The sequence below is a fragment of the Rhamphochromis sp. 'chilingali' genome, assembly GCF_963969265.1.
Source record: "Rhamphochromis sp. 'chilingali' genome assembly, chromosome: 15".
NCBI lineage: Eukaryota > Metazoa > Chordata > Actinopteri > Cichliformes > Cichlidae > Rhamphochromis > Rhamphochromis sp. 'chilingali'.
The window spans coordinates 33,920,132-33,941,114 of NC_137942.1; the positions used below are offsets into that span (position 1 = coordinate 33,920,132).

A 20,983-nucleotide genomic window follows, 5' to 3' on the forward strand; every position below is an offset into this window, starting at 1 on the left:
TGGACACCGTATATGTCTAAGCACCGACCTGGCAGATCTGATTACAATGTTAAAAACATAGAGCTTAACCCTCATCAGTAACATGACAACTGTAACATGCTGTAAGTATGAGCACTTTTATGAAACTTCACTAAAGTGTATTATTGTGTTGTCAAGCTTGAATGCATTGTAAGTGAATGGATTCTGTTTGTTCAGCTACAACTGGGAAGAAAAACTTTCTGACCAATAAGGTGGAGACGGTGGCATACTTGTGTTGTATCAGCCTATCGGAAGGTTTTTGAAGGTCTGATTTCAAGATATAACACTGGGACAGATGATAGTTTAACAAGGCTGTAGCAATATTACTGTTGTTATTGCTAATGACTGTTACGTGTCTCTGCTGGAGCAGACCTAGAGTAGATATTATGTTTTGTCTGTCCCTGCTCTCATGAACAAGGCATCTTTCAAACTGCTTGAAGGAATTTCTTCAGTTTCCGTAAGGATTTTGCCAAAGTTTAAGGTCATCCCAACACTGCGACACTCATTCTGAGTTCATTTGTGAAGTGTGACAGAACTTCACACAAATGCCAAACAGGACAACAGCAAGTTAAAACAATGCTGAAGTGTTTTTATTGTATGACGAGCAGAAAAGAATTTGAGGTTGCAACGTTATCCTTGTTGCACTGCAATCTTGGGATGTGAGAACCTGAAAGCCTGAAATCTGTACCCCATCCACAACACACCTTTTCTCTGTACTCCTCCCCAGCACCCTGCAGTCACATGCGCCTGCAGGTAGATAAAAACCTCAAAAGAGACACTGGTCGCCATTCTGCTCAGAAGCTTTTCAGGAGCTTTCAGAAGATTCACGAGTTCAGGCGTCTCCACCGTGCAGACATACAGGAGCAGGTATGGACCTCTCACTCGCTACAAAAACATCTGAGCTGTATTCGGTGCAATACTGTGAGCCAGTTTCTTGTTTAGAGTGGATGTTTCAGGCTACAGCAGCATTACAGTAACTTTTGTGCATTTTTCCTGCAGTAATTGTGCGTTTACAAACACATTTCAGCAGCACATGCAAACCATCACAGTATAAATGCAGCTCTCTGTTTCCATATTTGGCAACCTTTGGTCTTCCACAACAGCTCCAGGACGGTGTAACCAGGGCAACAGAGTAATATATTGTCCTAAAAGGATAATATTTTACCAAGCCTTGCAACATGCTGCAAATAGCGACGCGCTAAATAGCATGTTAGATAAACTGCCAAAAATACATCCAGAGGAGCAGGTGTTTGGTCTCTCACTCTCATGTCATGAGCTCTCAGCAGATGGTGGAACATGAGCCGCTTTGTTTTGGACTAACCTCCATGTTAAACTGGACTTTATGACAGAGAAATATGGAGTGAAAGGAAAGGCCTTACTTCAGCCTGCAAATCGGTTTTTAATGCACAGGAACTGGAAATTATTAACCTGATAACCTGGGAAGTCATTAGCTTACATACGTGTAAAATAAATATGAAATCATTTGTAAGCGTCAGTGTTTCATGTGATTTCTAAGTCATTTTTAACATGTGACCTGTTTGGTGTAGGATGCATTTGGTGGGCACTTTGGGGCTTTTTCTGACCTTGCTGCATCTCTCTAACTCGCTGCTGCTGGGAGCCTTTAACATCAAATCCTTCGGAGACACCAAAGCCTCCAACACCACTCTGATGAACATCATTACCAAGGTCTGGGACTTTTCCCTCTTTGGTAGATATGACAGTTTGTACAAAATGTTCACATCCACCCATTTGTAATGCAATTTTGGTCAGAGTGCTTTCAAAACCAATCCAGAAGTGTTATCTTGTGTGTGCGTTTTGAAATAGTTTGAACTGAATTTTGAGAAATGCTTTGGATGATTTGGCCTGTTGCAGAAGTAAACCTGAATATTCCCAGAATATTCCCACCTCTATGCTTAAGGAATGATCAATGAAATAACTGGATGTGCAACAGCTGTAGCGTTGCCTTTACAATCTAAAGCTTAACACATGAATTTTTTCGTGCAAGGTAAAATATAAACAAACGTGATGTTGCAAGATGGACAATCAGCTGATTCATTTTCATTTTTTATGTGTGTTTTGCAGATTGTCCAACGCTATGACGTCATTCTGATCCAAGAGGTCAGAGACGGTGATCTCTCAGCAACCCAAAAACTCATGGAGTACGTCAACAAGTGAGTCCACACACCGAACATGGAACATTCAGAGTAACACTGAGCATGAAATGCAAACGTATGGAAACATAAAAGTGTGTGTTTGTTTCCCCCCAGAGATTCTCCTCAGTACAAATACATCGTCAGCGAGCCTCTCGGTGCGAGCACCTATAAAGAGCGATATCTCTTCCTTTACAGGTGCACCACGATGAAAAAAATAAGTCTCTACTCTACACACAGTGAAATGATATTTATTCAGTTCAATTTTATTTACACAGCGCCAAATCACAACAAGAGTCGCCTCAAGGCGCTTTATACTGTCAGGTAGACCCTACAATAACACATACAGAGAAAAACCCAACAATCATATGACCCCTATGAGCAGCACTTTGGCAACAGTGGGAAGGAAAAACTCCCTTTTGACAGGAAGAAACCTCCGGCAGAGTCAGGCTCAGGGAGGGGCGGCTGTTTGCAACAAAACATGGTTCGTTGCAGTGATGCCGTGTAAAAAGCATTTTTAGTTCTTGCTCTAAATATGTATTTTGTAGAAAGGGAAAAAGTCTTTTTCATGGCAGAATGTGAATAGTTTGATTGTTTTCTTTGTTTCTTAAAGCCAAACAATTTAACAAAAATAAAAATGACTTGTTCACGTTGCCCGGGGTTAAAGTCAGGATTGGTGTTGGATCATCATCACTTAGACCTCAGAGGGTTAAAGAACCTCCCATAAGTTTCTCAAATAACCATTCAAAACAACTTGATTAAAAATTTATATTTCCAGCATGTTTGTAGTGTTTGAGGCATGTTTGAAGTAATTTAACGGCAAATCCTCCGTCTTTGCTCTGGCATAAACATACATCTTATACACACTCAGAATTCAGAAGAAGTGATTTTAAAAAAGGGGAAAAGCAGAACTACAATAAATTTGTCCCGAGAAGCAACTGGACATGTTTAGAAAGGAAGTACACACTGGCAGCAAATGAAAAGGTGGTGATTTTCTCCACAGGGAGGCGCTGGTATCGGTGGCAAAAAGCTACACCTATGACGACGGCCCGGAGGAAACTGGACAAGACGCCTTTAGCAGGGAGCCGTTTGTCGTAATGTTCTCCTCCAAACACACTGGTAGGTGCTGTGGCTCGAGCTATACAGCTGTTTCTGCATCACACTGATAATGATGTGGATCCTCATTCAAACATTTGTGCGTGGTAGTTTCTGGGACATGTTAGTCACTAGTCCTTTATCATTCTCATGCGGTGTAAGCGCCTCCGTCACTGTCAACACTCCTTTGTTCCCTTCTCTTCTGTAGCTGTGAGAGACTTTACTCTGATCCCTCAGCACACCTCCCCAGAATCAGCTGTTCGGGAGCTAAATGCTCTCTATGACGTGGTGGCAGATGTCCGCGCTCGCTGGAACAATGATGTATTTACAGCCTACAAGTAAAAATCATTTATTTGGTGGAAAAACACACATTCGGTAAATGCGACTCACACTACTCTCCCTGCAGGACATCGTGCTGCTGGGTGACTTCAACGCAGGCTGTAGTTATGTGTCCGGGTCTGACTGGCAGCAGATCCGCATCTTCACTGACAAGACTTTCCATTGGCTGATCACTGATGCGGCCGACACTACCGTGTCGCAAACTGTCTGCCCTTACGACAGGTAGACAGATTGTGGCAGGTCGTTCTGATGTGTGCACGCAAACTCTAAACTCTAATCATCTTTCTGTGTTTGCAGGATTGTGGTCACTGCGGACATGATGAGAGGAGTGGTGAAAGATAGTGCGAAGGTGTATAACTACATGACGGACCTGAATCTCAAACAAGATCTGGTAACAGATGAATTTCAATCCTTATCTCTGTAAGAATTCATTTGAACTAAAAAGCACAACCTGCCTCATTCCCCGCTGACACTAATGGAAACGTCAATATAAAAAGTTAACATAATGCTGTATTCACTGCAACTGAGACCATAGACTCGTCAGCAAAATGTTTACTGAGCTCCAATCAGAAGAGAGGCATTCTACACAAAGGGCAAAGCAGTCGCCCCATCAGAAATCATGCAGTTTTAAAGCACTTTTGCTTTTTTAATATCAGCTTTGAGCTACAGAAAATCGAGCAACTTTGTAAAGCAGTGGCTGTAGTAACGACCACAGAGATGCAAACAAAATCATAATGCAGTGTATACTGTAGTGATGGCATTACCATGCAGGCACGTTGAGTTTTTCAGCACTGGAAAGAAACCTGTGGAAACTGAAGCCGTCTGCAGCACAAACTGTGAGCCACTAAAAGAACGGTTTCTCTGTCTCTCAGGCGTTGGCTGTCAGCGACCACTTCCCCGTGGAGGTGAAGCTGAGCGGTTAGGCTCACGTTGCTTGAACCGTGACTTCCACAAGCTTTCCACACATCGTGCTCAATCTGCAGCCAGCACAATGATCATTCAGTTGGGGACTACTGTCAGCCACAGCTTCATGAAATGCAAATGCACAATAAAGCCACTAAAAGAATTTCACTGAAAACTTGTGTGTTGTAAAGAATTCGGCTTCTTGTTGCAGTGGAGCACATTTGTCTGGAACATTTACTGAGACCCTTTGTTGATTTGGAAACCTTTAATAACGCGTGTGTATTTTATTTCACTTCTTTTGTCTGCTTAAATGTCTTCAGAGTTTTGAGTTACTGAAGTTTTTTAATTAATTTCCCAAAACAGCTCAAACACACAGCAAAACACTAACCTGCAAAACTGAGCCAAAAATGTTGAAAAAACATAAAAGAGCGGTAGAGTAATACATCTGTAGGGGAGACCGGGGATAGTTGTCACATCTTTGACATTTCTGTCTGTAAATTGGAGCTCTTTTAAGGTAGTGGATTCAAAATGTAATGCAAAGTATTTACATGTCTCTGCTATTAAATAGTGCAGCTACTTTCTCTGCAGCACAATTACCCATTGCATGGTATGGCCTCAAACACGAAGAGTGAAATGTTACAATTAACCCCATAGTCTGGGTTAGTTGTAACATATCCTGGGGTGAAATGTAACACAATGAAATAAGGGTACTAACAAAACATTAACATGTAATCTTTGTTTATTCAACACATGAATGCACTTACATCCATTTATGCAACTATGTGTGTGTGTGACAGAATGCAGAAATCTAGCTTTTGAACATATTCCAACCCCCCAAAAAAGACAAATTATGGAATTTTCTGCAACTGAATATTTCATTAATTTTGGTTGGTCTTCCTTGAGTTTGGCCTCATTGGCTCAGTGGGCATTATAACCTACAACTCTTGCACCAACTTTGAACATAACAATGAAGCTGAAAAAATGTAGCTGTGCACCAGCATCGCAATTCCATTACTTTTTTTCATGGCTTACCTTGGTGTGGTTTGCAAAGTGCTTCAGAAAGATGAGTGTTGTGTTCCGTAATGTTTATATCATATTGCACCACTAGAGGGTGGTGTCGCAAAATAAGAGGTAAAGCGGAGCCGGAAAAGGTTTAGAGAATAGAAAGAGATAGAATACAGTTAGGTGGCTAGCTGATAGCCGATGTGTGTCACTGCTATCCCTTGGATGTTAGTCTGTGCTGAATTCATTAAAGAGCACTGTTCTTCATGAGGACTGGTTATTACCGCCCACCATTACATTTTGGCGACGAGTAACCCTGCGTGTTTTTTTTTCTCTGCTTTGAGTTTTTTTGCCGAGTCATCATGACTGCAAACGTCCATCCGCCACCGATGTTTTTGCCTTGCCCTGGAGACCCTCCTTTGCCATTCAACATGTGGATGCGTATGTTCAACAATTATTTGCTTGTGATCAATGCAACAGGGAATGCTTGGCCTGAAGCACGAAGAAGAGCTACTTTACTTCACTGCTTAGGAACTGAGGGACAAAGGATTTTCTACTCACTGCCAAATACAGGTGACACTTTTGCCTCTGCTGTTACTGCCCTAGAACAATACTTTTCACCCAAGGTAAATGTTGTTGTGGAAAGACATGCTTTCAGACAGCGAACACAAGCTTCACATGAGACTGTTATCCAGTATGTGGCCAGCTTGCGTGACCTTGCTTCTAAATGTGAGTTTGATGACAGGACAGAAGAAATGATCCGTGATCAGCTAGTTGAACATGTGTCTAGCCCCAGCATAAGAGAAAGCCTCTTGCTTGAACCTGATTTGACACTAGATAAAGCTGTTACACTGGCAACACAAATGGAATCTGCAGTCCAACAAGCTAAATCCATAGCTGCAGACAGCAGTACTCCAGTCCAAGCTGTGCAGTCTCACTCGCACTCCATGCAGAGGAAACATAAGTACAATGCTCACCCTGCAAAGCCATCTCATGCAACAAAAACATCTAAGAACTGTTTTAGATGTGGTTCAAACAGTCATTTAGCCAACTTTCGTCAGTGTCCTGCTGCCAAAGCTACTTGTAAACTGTGTCATAAAATTGGACATTTTGCTCGTGTCTGCTGCTCATCCAAGACAAGAGATGTACGGGAAGTCCATTTACCAAAACTCACAGTCCTTTACTTAACAGATCCTTCTCATGCATCAAAAGGATTGCAATGCAGCATAAATGTGAGCACACCTACGTCATCAGCTAAGGATATTGAACTGATTGTGGACACAGGTTCTGCAGTTTCTATCCTGCCTAACCACATCTACGAAGAGCACTTCAGTGGTACGCCACTAAAACCACCTGACCTTCAACTAGTTACATACACAAAGAAAACAATCCCTGTGTTAGGCTGCCTGCAAGTCACAGTGAGCAGAGGAAATGCATCTGCCTCAGCTGTGTTCTTTGTTGTAAGAAAAGGAACTCCTGTTCTTGGAAGAGATCTGATGGAAGCGCTGAATGTCAGCATTGCAGGCAATACTGTTCTACCTCCATGTAGTGAGCCTACTGCTTCTGTGATGTCTACAAACCCATCACCTGCTTCTTGCATCCCTGCTGCCCCAGATATTGGCTGTGTGCGTGCCTTTGTGCATAAAGTGAAAGTTGACCCAACAGTCAAACCTGTGCGTCAGAAGCTGCGACGTCTCCCGTTTGCTGTGAGGGCTTCAGTTTCAGCAGAACTGGATCGTTTACTCAAAGCTGGTGTCATTGAACGGATTGATGCATCACCATGGGTATCCCCAATTGTTGTGACAGGACGGAAAACTGGTGGAATAAGGCTGTGTGCAGACCTCCGTGAACCAAACAAAGCTGTGATCACTGATTGCTACCCCTTACCACATGTGGATGAATTGTTTGCCAGCTTACAGGGTGCAAAAGTGTTTTCTACAATTGATCTTGCAAATGCATACTACCAGCTGCCCCTGCATGAAGATAGCAGAGATTTGACAGCATTCATTACACATGATGGACTCTTCAAATTCTGTAGAGTACCTTATGGACTGGCCTCTGCCCCCTCAGCTTTTCAGAAAATGATGGCTGAAATTCTTAAAATGGTAAATGGCCTGCATTTGTATAGCGCTTTTCTAGTCCCTAAGGACCCCAAAGCGCTTCACACTACATTCAGTCATTCACCCATTCACACACAGGCGATGGCAAGCTACATTGTAGCCACAGCTGCCCTGGGGCGCACTGACAGAGGCGAGGCTGCCGGACACTGGCGCCACCGGGCCCTCTGACCACCACCAGTAGGCAAACATGGGGTTAGTATCTTGCCCAAGGATATTTGGCATGCAGCCAGGAGGCAGCCTGGGATCGAACCACCGACCTTCTGATTAGTGGCTGACCTGCTCTGCCACCTAAGCTACAGCCACCCTTAAAAACCTCCCAGGTGTCCAAAACTACCTGGATGACCTTATTGTCTACAGTAAAAGTGCAGCTGAGCATGACCAAAACCTTAGCACTGTCCTGCAGAAGCTCAAAGATGCTGGACTTGTGCTTAACGAAAACAAATGCCATTTTAGGAAGACATCGCTACGCTTCCTAGGTCATGTTGTCACTGCTGATGGCATTCTTCCTGATGAGGAGCATATTGATGCTGTTTTGAGAGCCCCTCCCCCATCTGATGCTGTTGCTCTGAGATCCTTCCTGGGCTTGGTGTCATGGTACTCCAAGTTCTTGCCAAACTTTGCAACTGTTGTAGCCCCTATGCCTGCCTGTGCTAATGACAAGAACACCTTCACATGGACTTTAGATGCACAAGCGAGCTTTGAAGAAGTAAAAAAACTCCTGGTGAATAGTCCTGCACTGGCACTGTTTGACCCTGCCTTGCGTGTCGTGATCTCTACTGATGCAAGTGACTATGGGCTTGGTGCTGTATTTGCTCAAGTGCAACCTGATGCCACAGAAAAACCTGTGGCGTTTGCTTCCCGCACACTGTCTGCAACAGAACAAAAGTACTCAACTGTTGAAAAAGAAGCTTATGCTTGTGTGTGGGCTGCAGAGAAATGGAGAACGTATTTGTGGGGCCGACGTTTTACTCTGCGGACAGACCACCAAGCTCTGACAACACTGCTGAGCACCAAAGGGATTAATAGGGCTGGAATGCGCATCGCCCGCTGGTCTGCCCGCCTCCTGTGTTTTGACTATGATGTTATTTACCGCCCAGGTTCTCAGAACTATACAGCTGACTGTCTCTCTCGCCTGCCCCTGCCTGTTTCTTCCCATCCTACATCAGATGCAGATCATGAAATGGTAGCCCAAGTCTCTGCTGCCATGTCCTCACTTCCAGTTGCGGACTTTGACTCTGCCTGTTCAACTTGCCCTGAACTGGTTGCTTTGCGTTCACAAATACAAAGCGACTGGCCTGCCTCAATCAAAGCACTTGATGTCACGCTTGCACCTTACTACAAAATCCGTAATGAACTTTCAACCCTAAGTGATTATGTTCTCAGAGGCTCAAGGCTCATTGCACCACTTTCAGTGAGACTTAAACTGATTGCACTGGCACATGAAAGTCATCAAGGGATTGTGCGCACAAAACAAAGACTACGAGACCTCTACTGGTGGCCAAAAATGGACTCACAAGTTCAGTCTGCCATAACCTCATGCCTCCTCTGTCAGTCCAATGACAAAACTGCACATACTAACCCTGCTCCTCTCCAACCCGTCCCACTGCCTGATGGACCGTGGAAAAAATTTGGTCTTGACATTGTTGGGCCTTTTGATACTGCTATACCTGCTTGTAGATATGTCATAACATTGACTGACTACTACTCCAAATGGCCTGAGCTTGCCTTTTCACCTTCTGCTACTACTGATGATGTCATTCAGTTTCTCTCATCTGTCTTTAGTCGTCATGGCAACCCAGAGAACATCGTGACTGACAATGGTACACAGTTCACCTCTGTAATGTTCACCTCATTCCTCCAGAATAGAGGCATCTCCCACAGCAGAACATCTGTCTACTACTCAGCTTCAAACGGAGCAATCGAACGGTTTCATCGTGCTCTCCACACCTGTATCCAGACAGCAATCCAGCAGTCGAAACCATGGAAGGCGACTGTGCTGGATTGGCTTCAAGTTTACCGTGCAACACAGCATGCAACTACTTCCCTCGCTCCCTATGAACTCCTGTATGGCAGGAAGATGCGTACTAAACTGGATGTCCTCCCTTTGCCTCCTGCTGTGTCTCCACTGGATGACGTTGCACGTCGCTCAGTTCAGAAATATCAGTTGAAAATGCAACGTTACACTGATGGTAGGCGTCACGCACGGAAACCTTCTTTTCTACCAGGAGAGAGTGTGAGGATAAGGAAACCCCACCATGTCCCTAAAGGACATCCCAGATTTACCCCTCCTGTAACAGTAACAAAAGCCAAAGGCTCGAATGCCTTCTTGCTGAGTGATGGGAAGATTTGGAATGCCACTCATCTAGCACGCTGTCGCCCAGTGACTGAAAAGAACGCTGACACTGCTAGGTTGCACCACACCCAGACTGGCTCACCTACTGCTAGAAGACTGCCACGCGTCAAGTACAAGCCTCGTTGGCACAAAGACTATATTGTACCATAATAGGATGCTTGAAAAGGACATTAGAGAAATGTCATTACTTGTTCTATTTTGGGTTTAAGAAGAACTGATTTCCTGTCACCAATGCACTAGAGAAAAATATTGTAATGGAAAAACGGGAATAATTTCTTTTCATTTTACAATGTCAGGCTTATTTAGCTTTTCTAGCTGTAGTATTCTGATGTTATAACTATTGCGACATTTAAGTTCACCAGTGTATGTTTGGTTTGCTAAACAGTGAATTACTTTATTTCTGTACTATGCTATTTGGTGAACTCGTTTTATAAAGAGAGAGGAGATGTTGTGTTCCGTAATGTTTATATCATATTGCACCACTAGAGGGTGGTGTCGCAAAATAAGAGGTAAAGCGGAGCCGGAAAAGGTTTAGAGAATAGAAAGAGATAGAATACAGTTAGGTGGCTAGCTGATAGCCGATGTGTGTCACTGCTATCCCTTGGATGTTAGTCTGTGCTGAATTCATTAAAGAGCACTGTTCTTCATGAGGACTGGTTAGTACCGCCCACCATTACAATGAGGAAATCTGTTTCGTGCACCCATCCTGATTTATTTCCACTACCAGTACTTCCTGCTGGTCCATCTCTGACACAGTGGTCAGCATAATGTATGTGTGGGAACACAAACAGTGGAGGAATTGTGTTGCCAATGGCATTAACCGCATATACAAAGGTGACCAGTGAACCTCTCTCTGCTGATGTCGTTGCCCCAACTTGTTTAATATAAGTTAAAGTAATAGTGTGGTAAGTTGTAACATCTGCGTTATTGTTACAACTGACCCCGACTGTAGCTGTTACAACTGACCCAGACTCCTATAGCCATGAACTAGCTAACATTACAGCCAACAGCTAAAACATTAGCACTAAAGACCTACACAGAATATATCCCCATAGACATACAAATAACACAATTTAAGTTTGATGAGTTTAACTGCAAAGCAGATAATGCTATTAGAAATTGAAATAAAGTAGAAAAACTTACTTTTTGGCATACAAATGACTTTTTTTCATGTTAAATTGTCTGTGTTTGACAAAATGTGCTGATTTTTCACATGTGATAGCAGAACTGAGTTGGGCATGCACAGGATGAGTCACATCATTTGAAACTTAGCCCTGATTGGAGAAACTGGAAGTGTTACAACTGACCCACGTTACAACTATCCCCGGTCTCCCCTACACAAAAGAAGAAACAATGTATTCATTAAAGATTATTTTCAGTCATCTTCAGTTACTCCTGTAAAGCTGAAATGTGTTCACCACATATGTTAACCTGTGATTTTTAAACACTGAAATGGAAAATCAGGTTGTCTGCATACAAAAAGCTAAAGACGCCTGGGAAATAGAGACACTAGAGTTTCTAATAGCGTCCAAGAGAAGTGTGCTTGGAGAGACGATAGCTGACTGCAGCCTCAAGATGGCAGTGATGTAGAAGCACATCACTTATGCTTTGGTATAACTGACTAGACAAGCACTGCTTGTCCTGGCTGAACAGTTGAGTTGGGGTTGCTGTAGTTCAGTTCTACTAATTGGAAGGTTTGCAGTTCAATACCAAGCTGCTGCAAAATACTTAGCCTCCCCCCCGAGGATGTAATATTAAAGTGAATACACGTGCTGATTTCATCTCTTTACATGAAAGAACATTTACTTTTCCAGGAGTCACATTAGTGACTTGTAGCTTTAGGCTTAGTAGACGACTCACACACTGACAAATCCAAACACATTTGAGGGTAATACTCTTAAATGTGTAAATGTAGTGCTCAAAGAAAACAGGGAGCACCACAGCAGAGGTCATTCATGTCTGTCACACACAGGACGTGACAGTGAAAAGTGTGGAGACACTGCACACCTGAAGTTTAGCCGATTGTGTTGCGCTGACACTCAGGTCCTTTTGGAGTGTCGTATATTGATTCAATTGTCCAAAACACAAACATACAAAGAATGAAAAATGCTCCTTGTTATAAGAATGCAAGATTCATTTTGATTTGGTTGTCCGCTGAATTTTTAACATTCTCAACTGTCATTTGAATGTAGAGACGTCTGAGTTACAGAGATAATGAATGAGAACCACACGCTTTAATCCATTTAATGTATGAATCCAGACATTTATTTGGATATTTCACAGTAAAAACCAAACATTTGTTAGAGATGACAAAGGCTTTGCCACATTTAGATGCACTAAAGGTCAGATTTGCTGTTAGTCCTTCATATGTGAGACTCTTTTGCAACAATTAGCAGTTTGCTCGCGTAAGCATACTGCAGGTAATGCTGAGTGATGGAGAAGGCTCGGCAGGTTGCCCGAGTGTACGGCTCTTCAAACCAAAACAAAAAGTCACACCCTAACCTCGAGTGTTTTTATTAACACCTTGAGGGGTAAATGCTGGGTTTTATCCCCCAAACATGTAGACTGCTCACTGCCTGATGTCAGATCACATCTGTAGCTGGTGCTACAAAGTGTGCAAACATGTTTCCCCTCTCTAAGCCTTTCTTCTCTTAAGCATCTCCAGATACATCCCCAGGGACTTCTGAATAGAGTCCTTGGTGATGAACTTGACAAAGTTATTGACATCAGCCTCTCTGTTAGCCGCCAGCTTGTCTATGGTTGGCTTCCTCATCATGGACTTTGTGAGCTGTCTGGCGTGATCTGCAAATGAAACAAATGCACATGTAAGGAAGCTGTGCATTCATATACAATTTCTTCTATGAATACTGACATGGGCTTCAATTCATTGCAAAATATATTCAATTGCAGCACTATTGTGGAGCACCTTTTATTTCTTATGTGGGAAAGTGACATTTCTAACAGGTGCTGAAAGCTTATGCTCTTTCTCTGCCTCCTGCACATCCTGCCAAGTACCAGGATGTACTAAATACTGCTGTACAGATGGAAATACACCCATATCGACACTTCTGAGGTACGAGGTTACATCTCCCTACATGCGGGTTCGTGCCACCTCACCTTAAAACAAACATACACTGATAGCAGCTCATTTTTTTCCTACCTGCCTTGGAAATGTTACCTGCAATTTTATTACCCAAATGGTAAATGGACTGGGTCTTATGTAGCGCGTTTCTACTCATCTGAGCGCTCAAAGCACTGATGAGGCCAATCACCGCGGTGTCATCTGCAAACTTAATGATGGTGTTGGAACCATCAGCAGGTCTGCAGTCGTGGGTGAAGAGGGAGTAGAGGAAAGGGCTCATCACACAGCCTTGTGGTACACCGGTGTTCATTGTGATGGTAGATGAGCAGCGGTTATCCAGCCGGACATGTTGGGGGCGGTTGGTCAGGAAGTCCAGTAACCATTTGCAGATTAGGGAACTGATGCCCAGGTCTGTCAGTTTCCTGATGAGTTGTGAGGGGTGGATTGTATTGAACGCTGCACTGAAGTCTATAAACAGCATTCTGGCGTAGGTGGTGTTGTTGTTGTGAGATTATAATATTATTTTATGCCATGTTAGACCCCTAATTAAAGATTGTGAATTATTATGTAGTTTTAGTTTGCATTATTCTCCTGAATTAGAAGAAGGTGATAACTCTTGCATTAGTTTGCATTACATTAGACTGCTGATTTATTGTGGATGAATGATATTGTTTTATGATGCATTATACTGCTGAGTTATAAGAAATACTGTTCGCAGAAAGTCATCGCCTTATTTGTCTGATTAGAAGAGAACATGCTGGAGTTTTCTGCCCCATCTCAGCAGGAGCAGATAACCGGGGAGCCAAGGTCGTAGCTTAGGCGTCGTGTGAGAGAAAGCATGTGAATGTTTAGGCTTTTTATGATAAGGTGGAGGCATCAGAGGCTATAAGAGTTTGATCAATGCTCCACCATTTTGAGATCTGATGCTGTCTGCGTACGGTGTCCATCTCCCACGCGTGTGATCATTAAAATCATCGTTTGACTCAACCCGGCCGGACCAGTGTTGTTATTGTGGTTTTTCCTCTTGTCTCCATCCCCAATATTTGAACTCGTAACATTGTCCAGGTGTGAGAGGACAGAGTGCAGTGCGATGGAGACTGCATCCTCTGTGCTCCTGTTCTGGCGGTATGCGAATTGGTGGGGGTCCAGGGTGGGGGGGAGACAGGATTTGAAGTGTGCTAGGACCAGCTGCTCTAAGCACTTAGTGATGATGGGGGTGAGTGCTACTGGGCGGTAGTCATTGAGGCAAGATGGGTTGGAGGTTTTGGGTGTCGGGACGATGGAGGTGGATTTGAAGCAGGCCGGTACCACAGCGTGGGCCAAGGACAGACTGAATATGTCTGTGAGCACTCCTGCAAGCTCCCCAGAACACGCTCTGAGAACACGCCCGGGGATGCCATCAGGACCTGCAGCCTTGTGGACACTGATCCTGCTCAGCACCGCTCCTACATCGGTGGGGGAGAGAGTCAGAGGTTGGTGGTCTGCTTTGGTTGTGGGGTTCCCTCGCTCAAAACGAGCATAAAAGTTGTTGAGCTCATTGAGGAAGGAGACATCAGAGCAGAGGAGGAGCCAGACATTTGAAACACCCGGGGCTTAGCCCTAAAGGGTAGTATGCATGTGGGATTTTTTTTTTTTGAGGGGGGGGGTGTAGAAATGACTGAAAGATTAATAGGCTCTGTTTTGAGTTTTGTTCAAAAAAGAATGACTTCATATAGGGAAATATATATATCACACATGCAGGACACCTTAAACTAGTTTTTTAATTAAGCAGCGAGGCAGAACAAAGTCGGGGCTGTATCAAGACACAGGGACTAAACCCCAATTCAACCAGACCCAGAACTGATCCAGAATTAAAACAGGACTACAACAGTTCAAAAGCAGGATTACTGAGGACTTAACCAAGACAGAACCAGAATCAGAACTAGATGATAGCACTAAAAATCATCATAGACCTGCACTACACTTATTTTTTAATTCTACCAAAGTCCACTATTTAGATTGAGAAAAGTTTATATAATTATTTAGCCTTGTTGTGCAAACAAGCCTGCAGAACTTAATAAATATAGAATTTGAAAAATAGCAAACCTAAAAAGAAACACTAGGTACGAGATACATGAGTACCTGTGATACGGTGATACTTTTGGTAAACAACCATTTGACTAACATGTGTCTCACCTGCTCTTGTTCATCTCTGTTCTGTCCTCATTCTCCATCTCCCTCTCTGTTCCTCTCTCTCCCTCTTTGTGCTGACAATCATCAAATATACAGTTGAAACCACATATTTACAAACTCTTCAGATCAAAACACAAACACTTTTTAATTGTAACATCAAATCAGACTAAATGTTTATTTTTTTAGATTGATAAATATAAAAAACATATTTGTTAACTTTAAGAGTAAAGAGAGAAACTGTCTGTGTTTTTTAATTACAAATGGCACCAAATTGTATTCAAACTGAGCCACACTTATGGAGCTCCACGATTCTTTTCCTGGTGTTTTGGTTGACATCTCTTGATTTTCCCATGTCAAAGAAACAGGCTCTGTGTTTTGCCTTATATGCATCCACAGCTGTGCCACCAGTTTACTCACATGGACTCTACTAACCTATCAGAAGCTTCTTCAGCTCAGAATGGAATCGTCTGGAGTTTCTTATTAATTAACAATAAACTTAGTGTATATGTACTCCTTAATATGATGAAAGTGATAATAAATAGACAGCTCTGTCTCTCTTTATTCTGACATTTAACTAATTCAAAATATATTTCAATATTTATCTAAAACAAAAATTTACTCTAAATTGATGTTGTACAGTAAAAATGTTTTATGTTTTCTCCCTAAAGTGTAAATATCTGGTTACAAATGTGAATATCCTGCTGTGTACTGAAATCCCTCTTGTTTTGCATAGAAATATACTGAACAACATACAAAGCATAATATATAAAATAACATTTACCTGAGTTTTTTCTTTGAAAGAACCCTCTAATGTCCATTCTTATATTTCAGTACATAACTGAAACCGATTTAGTCGGGGAAGGTAAGAACTGAAAATATGAAATAAACACACGTAAGCTAAGATTCTCTAAAAAATAGCATTTGTTCGGCTTTTCATTTCGCCATTTGTTGATTCACTTGAAGAGCAAGTAAAATAATATTGGTCAAGTGATCAGTTTCATATCAATCTTTCGTGATTCACCGTCATATTTACATTATTTGTACGGTACGAATGATTTGCTTTGGTACCTGCTCAAACTTAAGCTCTCCTTAGTATGGCTGGCTCCGTCTCTCCAACAGCGCACTCACGGGCAGCAGCTCCCCCCGCCCCCTCGCTCAGTCGCTTAGTGCCTGAGCTTGGATCATACCAATATCAGGGGGGGATTCACGCACAGTCGTAAATTCCCACAGTGTGCACTATGTGCTTCGAATATTGTGTGTACTTTTTGTTTTATACAGTTGTCAGCCAGGCATCTAACTATGAAAAAATTACACTCCAAAATACCCCGGGCTTCTGACAAAACAACCCGGGCTTAAGCCCAGTAAGCCACCCCCACGCTCCGCCCCTGCATCAGAGGATGCGGGGGAGGGTTTGGTGGTCCTGTAGTCTGTGATGGTCTGGAGTCCTTGCCACATGCGTCGGGGGTTGGAGTTGGAGAAGTGTTCTTCTACCTTCTTTTTGTAATGGTGTTTGGCTTTTTTGATGCCCTTCTTTAGATTAGCCCTGGCTGTGCTGTAGGCGTGTGCATCTCCTGACCTAAAGGCGGTGTTGCGGGCCTTCAGGAAGAGACAAAGATCCCGGTTCATCCAAGGCTTCTGGTTGGGGTACATGGTGATCCGTTTCTGGGTGTAAAGTAAAGTGTGCATGTTAGTCCCCGTAGGGATATAGTTCCTCTGCATTTAACCCATTCACCCAGTGAAGCAGTGGGCAGCCACCAATGCAGCGCCCGGGGAGCAGTGTGTAGGGACGGTACCTTGCTCAGGGGTACCTCAGGGTAGCCGTTCAGTGGAGTCGAACCACCGACCTTCCGATCATGGTGCCACCACTCTACCTACTGAGCTATCCCTGCCCACTGTCAGGTGGTGACACTGTCTGTGGTTTTGGAGATGTAATCCAGTACAGATGAGGCGTACTGGTCCAGGTCTGTGTGGGTGAACATATTCCAGTCTGTTGGTGTGGTTGAAGTTCACCTTTATGTGCTGAAGGTGAAAACACTGAGCAAAGGGAGGAGTGTATGATCTGTAGATACTATGGAAGCTGAAGATTGTACCTGACACCCGTTTGCTGCTGCCACCTTCTGGCCTTCAGGTGCTCTGGACGTGCTGTTTTTTGTCCTACAGCTTTAAGAGGCTCTGTCTCGGCTCTTAGTTGTTGGCACACCTGTTCACCATAAGTCATCACAGCACAGCTCATGGGCTGGGCTCCTCCAAAGGTAACCACCAAGCTGATGTTGGTTGGAGTTGTTTTATATGTTTAGATTAGTTTGTTGTCTCCTGCATGCTGTCATCTGCTGCTCTCCCTCAGGTATGTTCCCAGCTCAGGTGTGTTTGTGAGGGAGTGTTAGGGACCCGCAGAGACACTGGAGACAATAACTTGTACGAGCACAACTAAACTCATGGCTGCTGATCATTTAAGGTTTACCTTCAAAGTAGGAACTGCTGTCCTCCCTTAAACTGTGTGTACAGTGACTGGAGAACAATCCTCAGTGCTGGCCTACACCTGGGACACTGCAAACCAGGGTGCTTTGCTAGAAAGCAAGTTCAGCACATGCAGGATGTGTTTCTGATATCGCGGTTTCGCAATCTAGCTTTGAGCACATTCATGGTTCCTTTCATCCTCGGCACCAGTTGCTGCTTGTTGGGAACATGACCTCCAACTATCTGTCCACTAACTCTTGGGAAGAGCCCATCAGGATGCTTGGTGAAAAACCTCATTTTAAAACAGCCCTGCACACTGTTCCTTCACCGTGACCAAAGAGTTCCATGATTCCAGATGCTGACAAGTAATGTCGCTCGATTGTAACAGATCAAGTAGTGTAATTGTGTTTGTGTGCAGTTCTTTATTTATATATTTGTATTGTCCGGGCATACGAGCACAGCTAAACCTACAGCCGCTGATCATTTAACCTTTAGCTTGGCTTCCCAGTTAAAGTGTTTACAGAGAGGGAATGATTGAATCAGGGTGTCATTTCTCATCTGCACGTGTATGTTGTCCATGCTACCTCAGAGATATTTCAAAGGAAAGGTTAGACCTGTCTCCTTGAGGGATTATTTAAAGCTTCAAGTCCTCTGATCCTCCGTCTTGCCATCAGCTCAGTTTAATCTAGACCAGGCTAAAAGTTTATTATCTTAGGACGGTCTAAGTCATCTGGATGTAAAGTGACTTTAATGTGCATTTCGGCTCCGGAGCCTAATAAAGCTCTTTCCTGGCAGGTGTTGGTGGGTCGAGCAGTCTGACGGAGGAACGTAGTCGGCCATCTTGGAAAGAAGAAAATGTTTTCTTCACACACGGTGAGAAAAACATCGTTTTTATAAATCATGAGTCCGAACATTTTACAGACTTTTATACGTGAAATTGTTCGTAGTTTATAAACACATCTGGAAGTGCCATGCAAACCAAGGCCGAGCTGCTTTTAGGAAACGTGAAAAGTCTATCAGTACAACTTTCATGAATGATCATCATTTATTGTCATTATATCATTATGATTATTGTTAACTACCACCCTTTAGTAATTATTTACAGTTTTCCAGAACATGAGAAACAAAATGCATGTTAAGAAAAGAAAATAGTAAATGGAAAGACGAAGGCTTCAACCTCTTAGACCTTTCCTTATTTCCAACACAGCTGATTTAAATGGTTAAATGACTTCCAGTTCTCCTGGTAACGAACTAATCAATTGATTCAGGTGTGCTGACCCAGGGTGAGATCTAAAACCTGCAGGACACCGGCCCTCGAGGCCTGGAGTTCGACACCCCTGGTCTTACACCAAGGACTAAATGGTTCATTTTTGGCTCGCTGCACTGTAACAGGGACGGGGTGATTTGCAGAGCACTTTGTAAATGAGGACTGTGTGCAAGAGGTGCAAGTGCACGGGTGAAGTCGCACTGTCCCCTCTGCATTTGATTGTCCCTCGTTGGGTCGGGCGTAAAGACTGAGCAGGGCAATCAGCTGGTAGAACCGATGTCCACAAGATGCAATCAGCGATGCACTTGTTTAAATGTATTTTATGCAATAATACAGTCTTTCTTTTCCAAAACGCATCCAAACAATTTACAACACAACAGGTTACTATTATGGGCATCATCCAACAAACAGGTTTCTTATCGAAGCAGAGACGCCGGCACGACAAAACAAGATTTAACTCAAACACTTATTAAGCTTCTGACTCCCTGCCTGTGTCTTTGTTGCTGTAGGAACAAGACGCCAAAGAGAGCCCAACACCTCAGTGCTCTCAGTTGGCTGAAGATGCTCACTCAAGTGCAAACTTACTTGAGCACTACAGGTGTGATCAGTGTAACAAGAAGTTTCATGCCCCGTGTCACCTCAGAAGACACCAGCGCATCCACAGTGGGGAAAAGCCCTTCAGTTGTGACCAGTGTGGAAAGACTTTTACTCGGAAAAGCAACTTAAAAACACATCACCTCAGCCACAGCGGCGTCAAACCACACATATGCCACCAGTGTGGAAAGACATTTCGTTCTATGGGCAACTTGAGAACTCATCAGCGCCTACACAGAGGAGTCAAACCATACGCATGTAGCCAGTGTGGCAAGGCTTTTACTCAGATGAGCCACTTACAAACCCATAAGATGGTCCACAGCGGAGAAAAACCCCACACATGTGAGGAGTGCGGAAAGACATTTAGTTTGATGGGCAACTTGAGAACTCATCAGCGCCTGCACAGAGGAGTCAAACCATACGCATGTAGCCAGTGTGAGAAGGCTTTTACTCGGATGAGCCACTTAAAAATCCATGAGATGGTCCACAGCGGAGAAAAACCCCACACATGTGAGGAGTGCGGAAAGGCTTTTAATTATAAGAGCAACTTAAAGAGACACAAACTGGTCCACAGTGGAGTTAAAGCACACAAGTGTGACCAGTGTGGGAGGGCTTTTGCTTTGAAGTCGAGCTTGGCGACACACAAGCTGGCGCAGCATGTGACCTTTCTGGGAAAGCCTCCAGCCAGCGACCCCAGAAACACGCCAACAGACGCTGATACGTGATCGGTGCAGCAGTTCAGTTTACACAAACTCGAGCTTAAGTCAACCCTACACTTACTGACCATGGACAATAACCAGTGCGACCAGTGTGACAAAGCCTAGAACCAGTTTAGAGGTAATTCAGTCAGTTTTTTTTAAACAAGCTAATGTGTATATAAAAGATTTGTTACTGGTAATACAGCAAAACTTTATTGTAGTTTTTAAAGTTCAAGTTAAACCATGTGAAATAAGTTGGATAATACACGGTGTTACATATGGGACACAAACGCAGCGTTTTGGGACAACATGGTTTCTGTTGGGTTTACACAAACTGTAAAAATGTTATTACGATGTTATTACGATGTTATTACGATGTTATTACGATGTTATTACGATGTTATTACGATGTTATTACGATGTTATTACGATGTTATTACGATCAATGTTAGCTCTACATGGGTGTTAGATTTCAAAATAAAATCCTTTTAAACGATCGTCACGTTTCATTTATCACCAGCAGAACAGTCTCCAACAGTGTCCAACTTTATGGCTCATAATGGGCAAAGACGCGGCTACAACTTTGATGCTAATCTGAAGTGAATAAAACTATAATAGGACATGAAATGCATTTAGATCTGTACATATGCTGTAATGATCACATGATGTGGCGCCATCCTTTCTGAAATTAAACCGACAACAGATTTGTTGTCTGGGGCATTTAACACAAACT

The 20,983-nt window shown here is 43.3% G+C and overlaps 1 protein-coding gene across 3 annotated transcripts; it reads left to right on the forward strand.

Moving 5' to 3' along the window:
* The first annotated feature begins 754 nt into the window (after positions 1 to 754).
* On the forward strand, positions 755 to 20,709 carry LOC308411675 (deoxyribonuclease-1-like). Of its 3 annotated transcripts, none has more exons than XM_080905649.1 (10): positions 755 to 885; positions 1,566 to 1,704; positions 2,101 to 2,189; positions 2,265 to 2,366; positions 3,172 to 3,287; positions 3,472 to 3,584; positions 3,670 to 3,824; positions 3,900 to 4,022; positions 18,487 to 18,564; positions 19,468 to 20,709. In XM_080905649.1, the coding sequence occupies exons 2-9, from the start codon at positions 1,567 to 1,569 to the stop codon at positions 18,521 to 18,523; spliced, it is 873 nt and encodes a 290-aa protein (XP_080761775.1). In that variant the 5' UTR covers positions 755 to 885; position 1,566; the 3' UTR covers positions 18,524 to 18,564; positions 19,468 to 20,709. The 3 variants fall into 3 exon arrangements, with proteins under 3 accessions (XP_080761775.1, XP_080761776.1, XP_080761777.1); XM_080905650.1 differs by having other exon boundaries at positions 2,286 to 2,366; XM_080905651.1 differs by lacking the exons at positions 18,487 to 18,564; positions 19,468 to 20,709 and adding an exon at positions 4,475 to 4,773 and having other exon boundaries at positions 2,286 to 2,366; positions 3,900 to 3,993.
* The last annotated feature ends 274 nt before the right edge of the window (positions 20,710 to 20,983 follow it).